Raw genomic sequence first — 14,595 nt, forward strand, 5'->3', positions numbered from 1 at the left:
CCAAACTTCCCCCACGAGGCTCGGGATTATCTGGAGAAGAAGGAGTGAAAGTCCCTTTCTGCCAGACCCCGGTGGGGATTTTTCAGCTTTGGAAAAAGAGCCGTTTTCCACCATAAGGAGGTCGTGACGAGCTTGTCTTTCCCTGTCTGGCTCTAGCATTTGGCGAGCAGAGAAGGAGAGGAGACGCACGAGGAGAGGACGAGGAGGGGCCAGGGCCAACGAAGGATGAAGGATGCTCCAAGGACCAAGCTCCAGGCTCCAAGGAGAACCGCGGAAGAGCGGGAACCAAAGCTGCAGAGATGCTGCCGTGGTGACGGCACCAGGGGAGCCGGGTGCTCCCGGCTGGGAATGGGGCGCAGCCGATGGCCGTGGGGCCCCAGCGAGACCCTCAGCCTCGTCCTGACACGCTGCGACCACGGGAGGGACCTGCCCTCTCCGAACAGCCCCCGGGCCAGACGGGCTTTTCACCCATGGGAGAGCTGCTGCCGCGAGACGAGGGTCTCACCCAAAGCCACCGGGGTGACAGAGGTGGCACTCGGAGCGGAGCCACTGGCCCTTCTCCATCTCTGCAGCCGGCAGCGCGGCAGACATCTCCGGCCAGCCCGTCTGAGGGTCACAGGCACGCAGGGGCACAGGGACACAAGGGTTGTGGGCGCAGGGACGCGGGAACACGGGGCTGCGGAGAGAGATCAAGGACGCGGGGAGGCAGGGACGTAGGGATGCAAGGGCTGAGGACACCGGGATGTGAGGACGCAGGGATGCAGGGACACAGGGACGCAAGGATCAAGGACACAAGGATCACGGACAGAGGGATGGGAGCGGGAGGCTTGGCTCCCACGCGGTATTTCAGCCGTGCCACAGTGACAGGGACATGTCCTGGCCTGAGCAGGACCCACGTGAGATAAAGAACTGTGGGTTCTTTATCTTTCACCGAGCGATGCTGATGGTGAAACCCAGCAAGACGGCGTGGAAATGCCTGTGACGACAGAGCGGGTGACAACACCCTCCGCGGCAGCCTTCCTCGCGCCAGGGTGCGGAGCTCCGTTGGGCTGCTGCTCTGGCTGAAAAGCAATCCCACCAAAAAAAAAAAAACCCAGCCACGGACCCAAATCTGGGCGCTGCTGCCGCACCCTCGGGAGCGTAGCAGGAGGAGCCGCGACCTCCTGCCCCAACCTGTCAGGCTCCGGCATCCTCTCCCCGCAGCCCGACGCGTTGCGTTTGCAGATGGGCTTTGGCATTTTCCTTTCCCTTCCCTTATTTTTTTTTACTCTTCTCTGCCGCCTTGCTCATTCCCAGGGCTGCGCTCCCCCCTTTTCTGGCTCCTGGGGACCGTGGAAGCCTTGGGAGGGTGGAGGTCCAGAGAGCGAGGGGCAGGACAGAGGATGGCCAAGCAGTGGGCAAAGCTCTCAACGGGAGCCCATTCCCTGAATCCCCGGACCCGGAAAGCTGCCTGCAAACAGCCAGATCTGCCGCAAGGCTGCTCCGCATCCGGATTCGGGTAAATAAAGCGTGGGGCGTGAGAGCTGCGGTATGCCAGGAATGCTGCAAGCCTTCCCGGGCCGCTGCCGGCAGCTCCTGGGCAGGTACGGCCCCTGGCCGGGGGCCACTGGGACCCCCCGACAGATTCCCACAGCAGCAGCAGCTCCCCGTGAGCTTCCCACCCAGTCCTCCCCATTGCCGGCCCCGTTTCGGGGAGGGCAGGAGGGTCCCCGTCAGACATGCCCTGTGCGTGGCGAGGAGCTTGTTTCCCTGCTTGCAAAACCCGGGAGAAGCCACGGGTGGAAGGAGGAGCCTGGCTCCGCGCTTCCCATTGCTCCGAGTCTCTCTAACCTGCTCTTGCAGGGATGGAGACGTGTCCCACGGCCGCAGGCAGCCCCGGATTTTCAGCCACGCTCCTTCCAGGTCCACGGGTGGGAAGGGTAGAGCTGAGCCGGCATTCAGCATCGCAGTCCCACCACGAGCAGTGATCCTCAACGGAGCCCTAAGCCACCTTCCAGGGAGGAGTCGACAGCAAAGCTGGTTTCTTGGGCCGCTGTTCTGCACAATCCGAGCTGAAGCCCGTTCGCAGAGGCTTTGCGCAAGATCTCCTGCTCCCCAGGGACGGCGGCATGGAAAAAAAAAAAATAAATGAGCTGCCAATAAATGCCAAGCGATGCACAAAAGGGAAAGCCCCAGCCCGGCTGGTGATGGCTCTGGCCGGTGATGGTTCCGGCCGGTGATGGCTCCGGCCGGGCTGCCAGCACGCAAGCAGCCGGAGCAGAGTCCCCGGGGCTGCTCCCTGGGAAGCATTAATGCTATTAAAAATAAAAGGCAAACGACAGCAGCAAAGCAGCAGCTCAGAGGGGGAGCGCTGGGGAGCAGCACGGCGTGGCCGTGGAAGTCTTGAGGTGGCCCCAGCTTGAACATCAGGAGAACTTCTGGTCTTCCAGAAGACCAGGGAGCCGAGCTGGGTGGGATGGGCTTGGAGGTGGCTGACAAAGCCAGGGGAGAGGCTGGGGACCGGGGAAGTCCAGCTGTGCTTGGAGATGTCATTGAGGACTCCCCACATCAGGGGCTATGGGGGGCAGGAACGGAAAAGAGGAGGAGGATCCCACCAGGATGGAGTTACCGAAGTACTACGTGCAGAAAGGAAACTACAGCGACATTTCCAGGCAACTCCAGCCTTTTTCCCCATCGGGGCATCCCAAGGGGATTTCGGGAAATGCAGAGATGCTCTCGAGTATTTATTTCCCTCTCCCATGCAGCTGCACCCCAAATGCCCCAGGGAGCTGGGAATGGCAGCGCCTCAACCGGGGGGTCACCAGACCCTTTCCCCGCGGCCGTGCCTCTGTCTCGCCCCACCGCATGGGAAAAAAGGGCAGCCGCGGGTCAGTATTTGGATTTTTTTTTTATTAAAATATTGTTATACCAAGTGGAATGCTACAGCAATCTCGGTATAGGGCGGCATAACGAAACAGCCAGGTTTATGTTTAAATACTTAAGATAACTTAAAATGCACAAACAAGAACTCATCGTCTTTGGCAGGAAAAAAAAAGTTCACAGCACAAAAAAAATACTTAAAAAGAAATAACAATATTAATATAAAATATATTAAGTTGTGGGGTGGTTTTTTTTCCTCTTTCATAATTGTTTGTTTGTTTGTTTTCTACTTTGTAAACAATGCACGAGAACCGAACGCATTTTTTACGTGTCTGGGAGAGAAAAAATAAAAAATGCAGTTGTCCAGCAAATGCACACGTTTAAAGAAGAAAGGAAGAAAAAAACCCATATATATACATACGAAGGGCAAGGAAGGGAAGCGTCCGAGCTCAGAGGAGCGAGGCGTCAGCGCGGGCTACGGGCAGATCCAGCTGCCCGGAGCCGAGGGACGCGGTGGTGGGACGAAGCCATGAGAGGGGCGGCGCGTCCCCCCGCCGCCGTCAGCCATCCTCCGTTCACGCCGAGCGTTTCACCCCTGGTTTCAAGGGGGTTTCTCCTCCACCTTTCATTCCCTCGATTATTATTTTCTCTTTTGCTCCGTGGCCATCCCGTCCCAAACCCCTCGCCCACCCGTGCCGAAAACCCAGAGGCGGGAGGTGGAGGATGGACGCCGATGACGGGGGTTCGGGGCTCCCGGCGCTCGGCTTGGCCACGGCGGAGCCGGGCGGTCGATGGGACCCACGGCGGATCCCTCCCGGCTCTGCTCTCGCACGCGGACATTGGCTCGTGGGTACAGTCCAGGCGAGCAGAGCGGGAAATTCCAGTCGGAGGCCAAGTGCTTGGGCGGATGCGGATGGCCAGGACCCAGAGGTGGGATGGGGATGGAGCCGGCGAGGGAGGGGATGGGAAGAACCCCCCCCGCCTCGGGAAGGAGAAGAGGCCGTGATGATAAATCCGTTTGCTGCCGTCGTACAAATCCCAAGTGTATTTACAGGGGGGTCGCGAGCCCCCGCCGCAGGGTCCCCGGGCTCCAGCGCGCCCCGCGCAGCCGGGGACCCGTGGGGGGGCCGGGGGGGCCGGCGGCCCTCCCTCGCGCGGGGACACCCGCTGAGCCCCAGGCTCCGTCCTCCTTCCCGCAGGCTCCTCCGTCCCGGGCAGGGAGGGCGGAGGGGCCGGCGTGCAGCCCTTGGGTGGCCTTAAATCAGGATCTCCACCATGTCGGACAGGTCTGGGGCTCTGGCAGCGGCCGACGTCTCTGCAGAGAAAGGAGGTGAGAGCTGGAGGAGAGGTGAAGGGCCCCGGCACGGCGCCCGCCTCGCCGAAGGGCCGGCGGCGGGCGCACTGCCGGGCCGGCCTGCCCCCAAGGCGTTCAAGAAAAAAGCTCCGCACCTTAAAAATAAAAAAGCAACGGGCGATTGCAGGGATTCAAACCCGCCAGGCCCAACCGGGGCCTCTCAGGTGCCTCAAAAAAACCGCCGACGCCCGGGCAAAGGCCGCCCGCCGGGAGCGCTGGAGCAGCCCCGGCTCTCCCCCGCGCCGTCCCCGGGACTCACCCAGCAAACCGGGCGGGCGCTCGGCGGCCTCGCCCTGGCCGTGGCTCCCGGCCGCCCCGTCCGTCTGCGTGCTGCCGTCCTTGCTGCCGTGCTTGGAGTGGGAGGGCAGGGGAAGAGCAGCGGGCGCCGCTGCCCCTTCGGCGCTGGCTTTGCCTGCCGGAGGAGACGCCGTTAGGGATTGCCGGCTCCGCCGGCCGGTCCCTACGGCCCACCGGAGAAATCCCCCCTGGACAAGCTCCCCGCTTCCAAAACCGCAGGGGAAACCGCGGGCAGCTCCCTGCCGCCGAGCAAAGGCGGGGAGCTGGCCGGTGCCTCTGCGTACCTGTGCTGCCCCGGGAGCCGCCCTCGGCCAGCCGGTCGCTCTGGCCGGCCCCCGGCCAGCTCGGGGCGGCGGAGGCGGCGAAGACGGAGGGCACGGACTTGGCCGGCCGCAGGGAGCCCTGCAGGGCTTTGCTGGGTTCCCTCCGTGAGCGCTGCTGCAGGACCTTGATGACAGCGTCCTTCTCCAGGATTTGGGCGTGAAGGGCTTTTAACCTGGCGAGGAGAAGAGGCAGAAGCTGGGAGAGGAGCCCGAGGTAGGGGAGGAGGATGCGGGCGCTGCCCGGCCAGACCGCGGCGCAAACTTGTCGGCGAGGTGGGCCTACCTGTTCTCCATCTCCTGGTGCTTGTGGCTGGCCAGGAGGAGGTCCTCGTTGAAGCTGCTGTTGGGGGAGTGCCGGGGGGAATGGCTGATGAGGGTGGTGTCCCGCTGGGCGGCCGCGGTGGCCGCGGCGTCCATGGCGAACTGCCGCATGGTGCACTCCTCCAGGTACTTCTGCTCCCACTTGGTCATGTCAGCCTCCAGGGCCAGGATCTTCTCCTCCTTCTCCCTCAGCTGCTCGGAGAGCGTGTGGGCGCTCAGCTCGGGCGTCCCGCCGCCCACGGCGCCCGCCTGCCTCTGCGGCGGGGGGGAAAAAAAAAAAAAAAAGAGAGAGAGAGAAAACAAATCCAAAAGAGAGGATGAGGAGGTGCCGGGAGGATGCAGCACCCAGCGTGGCTCGCCGGCGCCCACCGCCGCGTCTCGCCGGCGCCCACCTGCTGAGCCCGCAGCATCTTCAGCTCCTGCTCCAGGCGGGTGCGGAGCCGCAGCTCGAGCTGCTCCCGCTTCTCGCAGGCGGCCTGGAGCTGGCCCAGGGCCGCCTGCAGCCGCTCCACCTTCTCCACGTAGGCTCGCTTCTTCCGCAGCTCGGCCTCCGCCTTGGCCGCCCGCGCCTGGGCGCTGCCCAGCGCCTGCTCCAGCAGCTCTGCCCGTCGCCGCTGGTCCTCGTTGGCGCTGCGCAGCAGGGACACCTCCCGCTCCAGCTTCTCCTTCTCCTGCTGGTGCTCGTAGCCTGCGAGAGACCCCCCCACCAAGGTGTCAGACAAGGGGGCTTCGCCGCCCTAAGGCTGGTCCACGAAGCCCCACGGGGCGGCTCTTTGCTCCCCAAAACCTGGCCGTGCCGTCCCTCCCCCAGCACACAAGGTATATGGGGGCCAGGGGCATCCCAGCCGGGCGGGCAAAGAGCCAAAGGCTTTTGTTAGCCACGTTCCAGCCCAAACTTTTGGCTCAGGGAGGGCAAAAGCCAGCTGGCGTGAATCCAGCCACCTTAGGGAAGGGGATGCAATTCCTCCCATGTAACACCAACAGCGTGTCTCTCTGCTAAAATAATGGATTTAGGTATATTTTCCAAAAAAAAAAACCCCAAAACAAAACAAAAAAGCCCAGGCCTGCGCAGCTGCGAGGCGTAGGAGGGAGGAGGGAGAGAAGGGCCGGGCTGGCGCGGGGCGGGAGTGCGGGCTCGGTGCTGGAAGAGCCGGCGCGGCGGCAGGAATGTGGAGAATGCGGGTCACGCCGCCGGCCGGCCGGGATTAATGGCTCGAGTCCAGCGCCAAGAGCGGCTCCATCCTCCCTGGGGAAGGGCGAGAGCTGCCGCCCGCCACCCTCCTCCTCCTCCTCCAGCCGAAAGGGAACGTGCTGAGCCCCGCCGTCCCGCTGCCGGGTGCCACGGGGAGCCGGGCGAGGACGGGCATCCCCGGGGACTTACTCTGCGCCAGGAGTTTGGCCATGCTGCCCTGGTTGCTCTCCTGGCTTTCCTGGGTCTTGCTGGCCAGCTGCTTGTTCGCCGTTTCCAACCGCTCTGGTCCAAAAGCAATTAAACCCAATTAAGATTGAAACACAAGATTTTGGCCGGAGGGAGTGGGAGAAGCCCGGCTTCCCGTGGAAACACGCCGGGGGGGAAAAGCCGGGGAACAGAGAGCACCCGCGGGAAGGGGGACATGGAGGGTCCCTCACCTTTCAGGTCCCGGTTGAAGTCCTGGAGCCGTCGCATCTCGCCTTCTCTCTTGTTCCTCATGGCTTTCTCCAAGGCTTCCCGCTTGGAAGACGCCTTGACGAGGTTTTCGTAATCCTCCGAGATGCGCTGGATCTCGCTCTCCAGCTGGGGCGGAGGAAGGGACAGGGTTAGATATTTGTGGAATGAGGAAAGGAAAGGGAGACGCTGGCCAAAGCTCGCCCGGGTCACTCAGCCCAACGCCAGCAGCCAGAGGAGCTCAGCGCACGGGACCCCCCCGGCTGACCCCCGGCACACGTTTTTTTTGGGGCAAACTAATTTTTTCTGCCTTTCTTCTTGCAGAAGAGCCCCTCCGCAGGTTTTGGCTCTGCCATAGCCCAGCCGGCGGGGAACAGCCGCCCCTTGTACACGGCTGCACAAAGGGCTTTCTGTGGCTGCCAGGGATGGGGGGGACAGGCGGGAGGGAGGGGGTCACCAGAGAATGGGCTCCTTCTCCCCCATCCCGGCTGCCGCGCCGCCGAAACGCAGCTGCTGGGAGGGGGAACAAGCTGCCGGAGGGAGGGGGAGAAGGGATTAAAAGGCAAAAGGGGGTGAATTTTCACAGCAGCTGGTTGAGCATCCCACCCGGGCCGGGGGGACCCGAAGCCCTGGCCGCGGGGCTCGCCGCCGTTCGCTCACCTTCTGGATGCGGCTCGCCTTCTCGGCGCAGCTCTCCAGCTCCCGCCGCAGCTTCTCGCTCTCCCGCTGCAGCCTCTCGTTCTCCCGCAGGACCGCGTCCGCCCGGGCCAGGCGGCTGCCGGCCGAGACCGCCTGGGCGCTCACCAGTGCCTCCACGCCGGCGGCACCCAGCGCGCCTGGGCACAGGGCGCCCGGCGGCGGCAGGAACGCGGCGGGGACGGGGGTGGGCAGCACCCTGCGGGGGGGGAAGGAGGAGAGGGATGCTCAAGGGGCTTGGCGGGGCGGGAGAGCCGACGTCCCACCGACTGCTCCAAAGCCGCAGGCCAAGCGGGTGCCTGCTGGTCACCCCCAACGGAAGTGGGGAGCTCCGGGAAGTGCCTATCCCGCTTTTCGGAACTGGAGAGCGTTTGCTTTCTCACAGGCGCTCGCTCAAGCGCCCTCGAACGCAAGATAAACCCCGTCTCGCAGGGATGCCTTGACCAGACAACCCCAGCAGCCGGCCGGTGGCTCAGGGCGGGCTCCAGCCCCCCAGGCCCACCTTGTTGCTGCGGATGCTGCAGGCGGGCGACGGCTCGGCCAAGGATGCACCTTGGAAGCCGGCAGCGCTGCCCTTTTTCCTTGTTTTCCGGGCAAAGCGAGGGCTCCCGGCATGGCTCCTCACCACCAAACTATTAATACATCTTCGGAGGAGCCGGGCCAGCCCGGCTGCCCCCCGCGCAGCCGCTCCGAGTTCCTCGACACCCTGCGGCCGCCCCATTTACCCCGAGCGGGGCGGCCATGCACGGCCCGGCCCCGCTCCACCGCGGGCTGCCCGCCAAGGGCCTGCATTCCTGCGGGATGATATAGGAGCAAGGAAGAATAAATACATCTTCCTTGCGGCTCCCCTTCCCCTCTTTGTTCCCTGGAAGGAGAACGTTTTCCTGCCGGAGATGCTATCGCTCTCTGCCCGGATAGGCCAGCAGTGCTGGGAGCAGCGTGCGTCCTCCCATCGAGCCTCCAATTCCCTTCTTCCCATCCTTTTCCACGCTGGAAGAAGTTGCTTCCAGCCCTCCCCAAATACCAGGCAATGCCTGGACCTCCGGGCTGCCCAGGCCTCTCCGTGGTCCTCTCAGAGACAACCCGGGGCTTTGCCGGAGGCGTCAAGCTGCCGAAGGGCAGGGGAGAGCTGCCCGGCGCTGCTCATCGCCTCCGCTAACCGCCCCTCGGCGGCAACCCCGCGGCACCGGCACCAAACCGGTGCTACGCAGACATCCCCGGCTCAGGACCACGGGGTGGGTTTCCACCGCGCGGGGAGAGCGTTTGCCTTCCTCCCTGTTCCACATTTAGCCGTTCCCTGAGCGGGTTCCGGCTCTTAAATTAACCCCAAATTCCTCCCGGCGCAATGGGGAGGGGGCAGGGTCTGCAGAGGCAGCAGGATTTTCATCACCAGTTGGAAAAACCCAGCCGTGCTGGGAGAAACTGGGGAGGGGAGAGGGTCGGAGGGGTCCCTGCAGACCACTCTGGGCTGAGCCGGATCTGGCCTCGTGAGGACGAGAGGTTCGGCAACGGTTGCCGCGGGCCCCTCACCGCTCTCCACGTCCCACATCTCCCAAGCGTCCATCCCGGACGCTCCTGGGGCACGGCGGCCAGGAGGCACCCGGCAGGCACCCCAAAAGCGGGGCGCAGGGGCTGCAGGTTACCTGATTTCGGGATGCTGAAATCCAGGACCTTCCCGCGAGCAGGTTCGGGGTTCGGCCAGGTAAGCGTCCTGGGAAGGGATGACGTAGGGATATTCCGGGGGCGGTCCCCGCGGCTCCGGCCCCTCGGGGTGCTGCCCTCGCAGGGCGGCAAGGTGGTGGTGGCGGGCGAGCTGGGGGTAGCTGTGGGAGGCGCTGATGGGGCTCTGCGCTTTGGCCCCGTTCCTCTCCAGTGACATCCGCATCAGCCGCTCGCTCAGCGACCGCACGTGGCCGTGCTTCAGGTCCTTCAGCCCCTCGTCGGGGCGTCGGGTGCCACTCTCGGCCCCGCGCGGACCGTTTTCACCCCGAATCCCCGGGCCGGCCCCTCCGGGCTGCTGCCCGCCCCGCTGCGAGGCGTAGTACTGGGAATGCGCCTTGGCCTCCTCGTAGGTGGGGAGCTCCTCGCCCTTGTGCTGGGGCTGGCAGAGCCGATAGACGCTGTGCTCCAAGTAGACGTGGTCGGAGTGATGCTCCTGGCCCTGGGGCTCCTGCCGCGTGGACTGCTGCACCATTTGGCTCTCCTCGGGGCTGAGGCTCTCCAGGGAGGAGCGGGGGCTGCCAGTACCACCGGCGCCGCCGCCGCCGCGCAGGGCCTGCTGCTGGATGGCCAGGAGCGTGCGGTTCTCCGTGAGGTTCCCATAGCGCAGCTGCTCCTGGATCAGACGGTGCAGGACCGTCCCGTTCGAGTCCTCCGCCGTCCTCATCTCCGCCTGCGCCGTCGGCAAAGCCACGTTTCCACCCGAGAAGGGCGTCCCCGGGGACCTTAACAGCAACCGGCCGCACTCAGGCACCTGTGCAGGGAACAGAGGGGATAATTGGGACCCGGCTCGGGCAGGACGCAGCGCAGACCCCGATCGACAGGGGTTTGTTTTCCAGGAATGGGATTCCTCAGCGCGCTGGCCGGGACGTGCCGGCCGGGGGGGAGCCCGTGGCGGCGGCGGGAGCGTGGACGCTGCCTCCCCTCTGCCGTGGCTGAGCACTGGAGCTCTCATCACACCCATGGCCGGGTCTAGGGCCGGGGTTGGGGCCGGGGCCGGGGCCGGGGCCGGCTCGTTGGGTCGGGGCTGGCTCCGGGGTGTCTCCCCAGGGGCCGGCGCTGCCCCGCGGATCTCCCCCTCCCCCCCCCCGCAGCCAGGGCGAAGCCGAGCCGGCCGCGCACGGAGGTCCCGGTGCCGGTGCCGGTACCGGCAGGAGCCCCCCCCGGGGCGGCACTTACCGGGGCATGGCGGAGCGGGGCGGCGGCGGTACTACCCGGGGAGCGCGGCGGCGGCTCTGGGCGTCCCGCCGGCAGCGGGGGCCGGCCCGGGCGCTGCTATGCCCGGAATGCGGGGGCCGGGCCCGCCCGCCCCGCCCCGGCCCGGCCCGGCCCGCCGAGGCCGCTGCCGGCAGGGGGAGCACGGACACGGACCCGGACCCGGACACGGGGGGCGTGGGACAGCTGCAGCCGGCCCGAGCTGGCGTCTTCGGACCCCCGGGGAGGGGAGGGAGGGGGATGTGCATGCCCAATCCTCAGTCTCCCCACCCCAAGTCACCCCAAAACCCAGGCCTTTCCCGCGCCCTCCGGAGCCCCCCAGCGCCGGGAGCCCCGCGTGGTGTGACTCCCAGACCCACGAGCGTGCGAGGAGCGTGCCACGAGCGTGCAAGGGATGCTCGGGGCGCTCGGCCGGCCCGGGCCTGGGAGTTCGCCCGCGAGGGGTGCAGGGGCCACACGCGTGTGCCACGGGGGCTCGCAGGCGTGCGCGGGCCTGGGGGGCAGCCGCAGCAGCGGGCCGGGGGCCGGAGCACGCCGCATGCGTGCGGGGAGCTCGCAGCTGCCGGCATGGGGGGGCCGGCGAGCTCTGCCCGCCAGCTGTCCGGCAGCATAAATCTTCCTGTTTAATCGCAGCTCGGAGAGACGCGCCATTGTCTGCAGGACCAACCCAGCCCCACAAAAACCCGCTGGCCCCATCTGCTCTGCCCTCACGCTCCCCCCTCCTCGCGTCCCCCCGCCTGGGGGACGCCGGCTCGCTGCAAGCGCAGCCGTCCCTGCCAGGTCTTGCCCGCCGGGCGCTGGGCTCGGCACCTTGGGGTACCCCCTGCCTCTCTCCCAGCCTCAGTTTCCCCTTTCGGGTAGATGCTGTTGGCAACACGGCCACGGGACCACGGCGGGGCTCGGCCACCCACCCGCGCCTGGGGACGCGAGGGGCTGGAGGGAGCCACCAGGGACCAAATTCCTCTTCCCTTTTCAACACCAAAGAGCCCCAGCTTGTCTTTGGGGTGTGGACACACACCAAGAACCCCCAATCCCAAAGCAGAGAAACACAAGCCCCATCTCGGCCCCCCAAGGCTGCTGGTGCGGAGCCCAACGCCGCCGCAGCCTGCGGAGCCCCGAGACGGCAGATGGTCGGAGGGGAGGCAGCGGCAAGGCAGGTGCAGGGGAAAATTGCTAATTAGCTACGGGACATTAAGCTCCCATTCTTGCGAGAGGGAACTCGGCATCTTCCGACCCGGGAGGCAGGTCTGGGGAGGGTGACACGGTGATCTCCAGCCTGGTCTCCTTGCTTTGCTGCTTTTGCTGGTGTGAAATCCCACCCCATCGCAGCCCGGTATCATACCCGGGCCACCCCAAGCGCCCCAAAAACCGTGGGATGTGATAGCAGGCAGGGAGCTGCAGGCGCAGCTTTCTCCCCCTCGGTTTCGTCCAAAAATGGGGGGGGGGGGGAAAAAACCCAACGTGGAGCAGGTAGCAGACTCAAAGGCAGGGAAGCACGGAGAGAAGGTGCACGGGGAGAAGGAGTCAGTGCTTGGAGGAAGAGTAACACCACGTTACAGACCTGGAGATGAAGGATGTGGTCAGCCTGGATTTGGACTTAACAAAGCCTAACAGCATCCCCACCCAGGCAGGTCCTGAGCCTGTACTTAGCACCCGGGAGCTCGACAAACAGTAACGGGGCTCAAGAAACAAGTTTTTCAGCCCAGTTTTACCGGTGACAAGTCAAATCCCCCCGGCTGGAGTTTTTGGAGGTGGGAATCAGCACCGGCCCTGTGGGTGTGAGGGAGACCCCAAAACCCTGGCGAGGGTCTGTGCCTCGCAGGCAGTCCCGTGTGGGGAGGAGCGGAGAGCATGGCTCTCATCCCCATGTCCCTAAAAGCACATGCTGAGCCTGCGAACACCAGCCCAGGCCCAGCACCAGGTGAATGGACGGATGGATGGACGCACCGCTCTGAGACTACAAGAAAGGGCCCCCTCACTACAAGAAGGATGTTGAGGTGCTGGAGCGTGTCCAGAGAAGAGCAACAGAGCTGGGGAGGGGTCTGGAGCACAAGTCTGATGGGGAGCGGCTGAGGGAACTGGGGGTGTTCGGTCTGGAGAAGAGGAGGCTGAGGGGAGCCCTCATCGCTCTCTACAACTACCTGAAAGGGGGTTGTGGTGAGGTGGGGGTTGGTCTCTTCTCCCAAGTAACCAGCGACAGGACGAGAGGAAATGGCCTCAAGTTGCGCCAGGGGAGGTTCAGACTGGATATTAGGGAAAATTTCTTTACTGCGAGAGTGGTCAAGCATTGGAACAGGCTGCCTGGGGGGGAGGTGGTGGAGTCACCATCACTAGAGGTGTTCAAAAAATGTGTAGACGTGGCACTTCAGGACACGATTCAGTGGGCATGGTGGCGTTGGGTGGATGGTTGGACTTGATGATCATAGAGGTCTTTTCCAACCTTAATGATCTGTGATTCTGAGATACCAAGCCCGGCGGCAGCAGCAGCTCCGGGGCGGTCCCAGCTGTGGCTCTGCCCTGCTCCTTCCCAAGGGGACGGGGTCACCCTGCCCGGCTCCCCCGGCAGCCGGGCTGCCTCCCCCGGTTCATCCACCAGCCTTATCTATGCCTGCGTCATCCCACTTCCCTTCCTACCTTCACCCTGCTCTATTTTTGGCAGCAGGAAACCCCTCCTGGGCTGATAACACCCCTTTGGAAAGTGATCTGAAGAGTTTCCTCTTTTTCTTTCTAACACTGGAGGTAAGAAAAGCCTCGATCTTTTCATTTTCCCCTGGAGGAGGTGAAATGGCAGCCCCGCGCCGGGCCGGACCCACGGGCAGCAGGCAGCAGCGGGGGCACCGTGGGGGGCTGCCTGCACGGACCCCCTGCCCAGGGGGGAGCGTGAGGATGGAAAGCCCAGCTGGGGCCGTGCCGTGGGGCAGGGACTGGAGGCTCCGGCGGGCGAATGCAGGTGCTGGTGGCCCGGGCTCCCTGGGTGACACACGGCTCCGCAATGCAAAACGCTCCCACTGACCTCACCGCCGAGCCTTATCGGCGAGGCGTCGGAGCGAGACGAATGAGCCAAGAAAATACTCGTGGGATGAGATCACCTCGGCTGTCTTCGCAGCTCCCAAAATGCCTCGGCCGTGCCGAGACCGGATAACCGGGGCGTTGTGGGAAGCTGAAGGTGCCCGCGGTGGAGAGGTTGGCAGCCGGGTTTAGGCTGGGCTCAGCGCATCTCCCGGGGCGATGGTTACAGCGGTGAGAGCATCCCCCAGCCCCGCTGCTGGAAGGAGAGGAAAGATCCCTTCCTGCCCCGGTGGAAACCCCGGCAGCCTCGGCGGGGGGCTCAGCTGGCGCAAGGGTGGGATCAGGGCCAGTCCCCTTGGAAAGAGGCTGATGGAGACGTCCACACCCCGGAGCCGGAGCCCTGAGACTCGCCCTTGTTCGGGGGGACGCTGGGTCTGACAGCGCATCAGTCGGGGACGCACTCCTGGGCGCGCGCACCCATGTCTTCTGCAGCGCCGCGGCTTCACCCCCCCGGCTCCGGCAGCCGCTCTGCAGCACCAAAACCGATGCCCGGCGGCAGCGACAGCCCCAAGCCTTGCCCGGCCTTTGGGAAGCCGTCACCGCAGGAGTCCGGCCAGGAGGCGGCGAGGCCGGATGCCTCTGCACCCTCCAGCCCCACTAAACAGGCACCCGGGCCGAACCCTGACGTAAGGGGCAAGATAGGAAACGCGAGGGGCAGGTTGCAAACTCGTGACAAAGCCACGTGGCCATCAGAAAGGGGCCGGGACCCTTCTCCTCCTCCTCCTCTTCTCTGCGTTTTAAACCCCTTTGAGTCATTTCCATTCCTGGATGTTAAATTGTCCGTTTCTGCTTTCCTTTATTTCCCCGTTTCCTGAAAGGGGCTCGTTGTTCCTGACCTGCCGGCGCCGGCGTGGTGGGACCGGAGGCTTTGGTTTCGGTCGCCAGGATCTGCCAAGGAGATGCCAGCGAGAACAAAGGTCGAGCGCGGCCACCCGCCACGTCCCAGCGAGATGCCGGGAGCCGCCAGCCCCGGGGGACGCGGCTCGGCATTTCCATAGCAAAGCCCTTTGCTGTCGCTTGGCCACATTCTCACGTTTGAGGCATTTTCACTCTTTCTTGAGAAATGCGAAGCGCCGGGTGCGATTTCCTGCTCATGG

At 64.7% G+C, this 14,595-nt stretch overlaps 1 protein-coding gene across 1 annotated transcript; it reads right to left on the reverse strand.

Moving 5' to 3' along the window:
- Window positions 1-1,727: 1,727 nt before the first annotated feature.
- AMOTL2 (angiomotin like 2) lies at window positions 1,728-10,068 on the reverse strand. Its single transcript, XM_082003346.1, has 9 exons — window positions 9,139-10,068; window positions 7,460-7,694; window positions 6,784-6,928; window positions 6,536-6,628; window positions 5,547-5,842; window positions 5,117-5,409; window positions 4,795-5,006; window positions 4,473-4,625; window positions 1,728-4,174 (listed from the first exon to the last, which is right to left on the reverse strand). The coding sequence occupies exons 1-9, from the start codon at window positions 9,879-9,881 to the stop codon at window positions 4,116-4,118; spliced, it is 2,229 nt and encodes a 742-aa protein (XP_081859472.1). The 5' UTR covers window positions 9,882-10,068; the 3' UTR covers window positions 1,728-4,115.
- Between the last annotated feature and the right edge of the window lie 4,527 nt (window positions 10,069-14,595).

This window comes from Phaethon aethereus (genome assembly GCF_964289735.1).
Source record: "Phaethon aethereus genome assembly, chromosome: 9".
In the NCBI taxonomy this organism is placed as follows: domain Eukaryota; kingdom Metazoa; phylum Chordata; class Aves; order Phaethontiformes; family Phaethontidae; genus Phaethon; species Phaethon aethereus.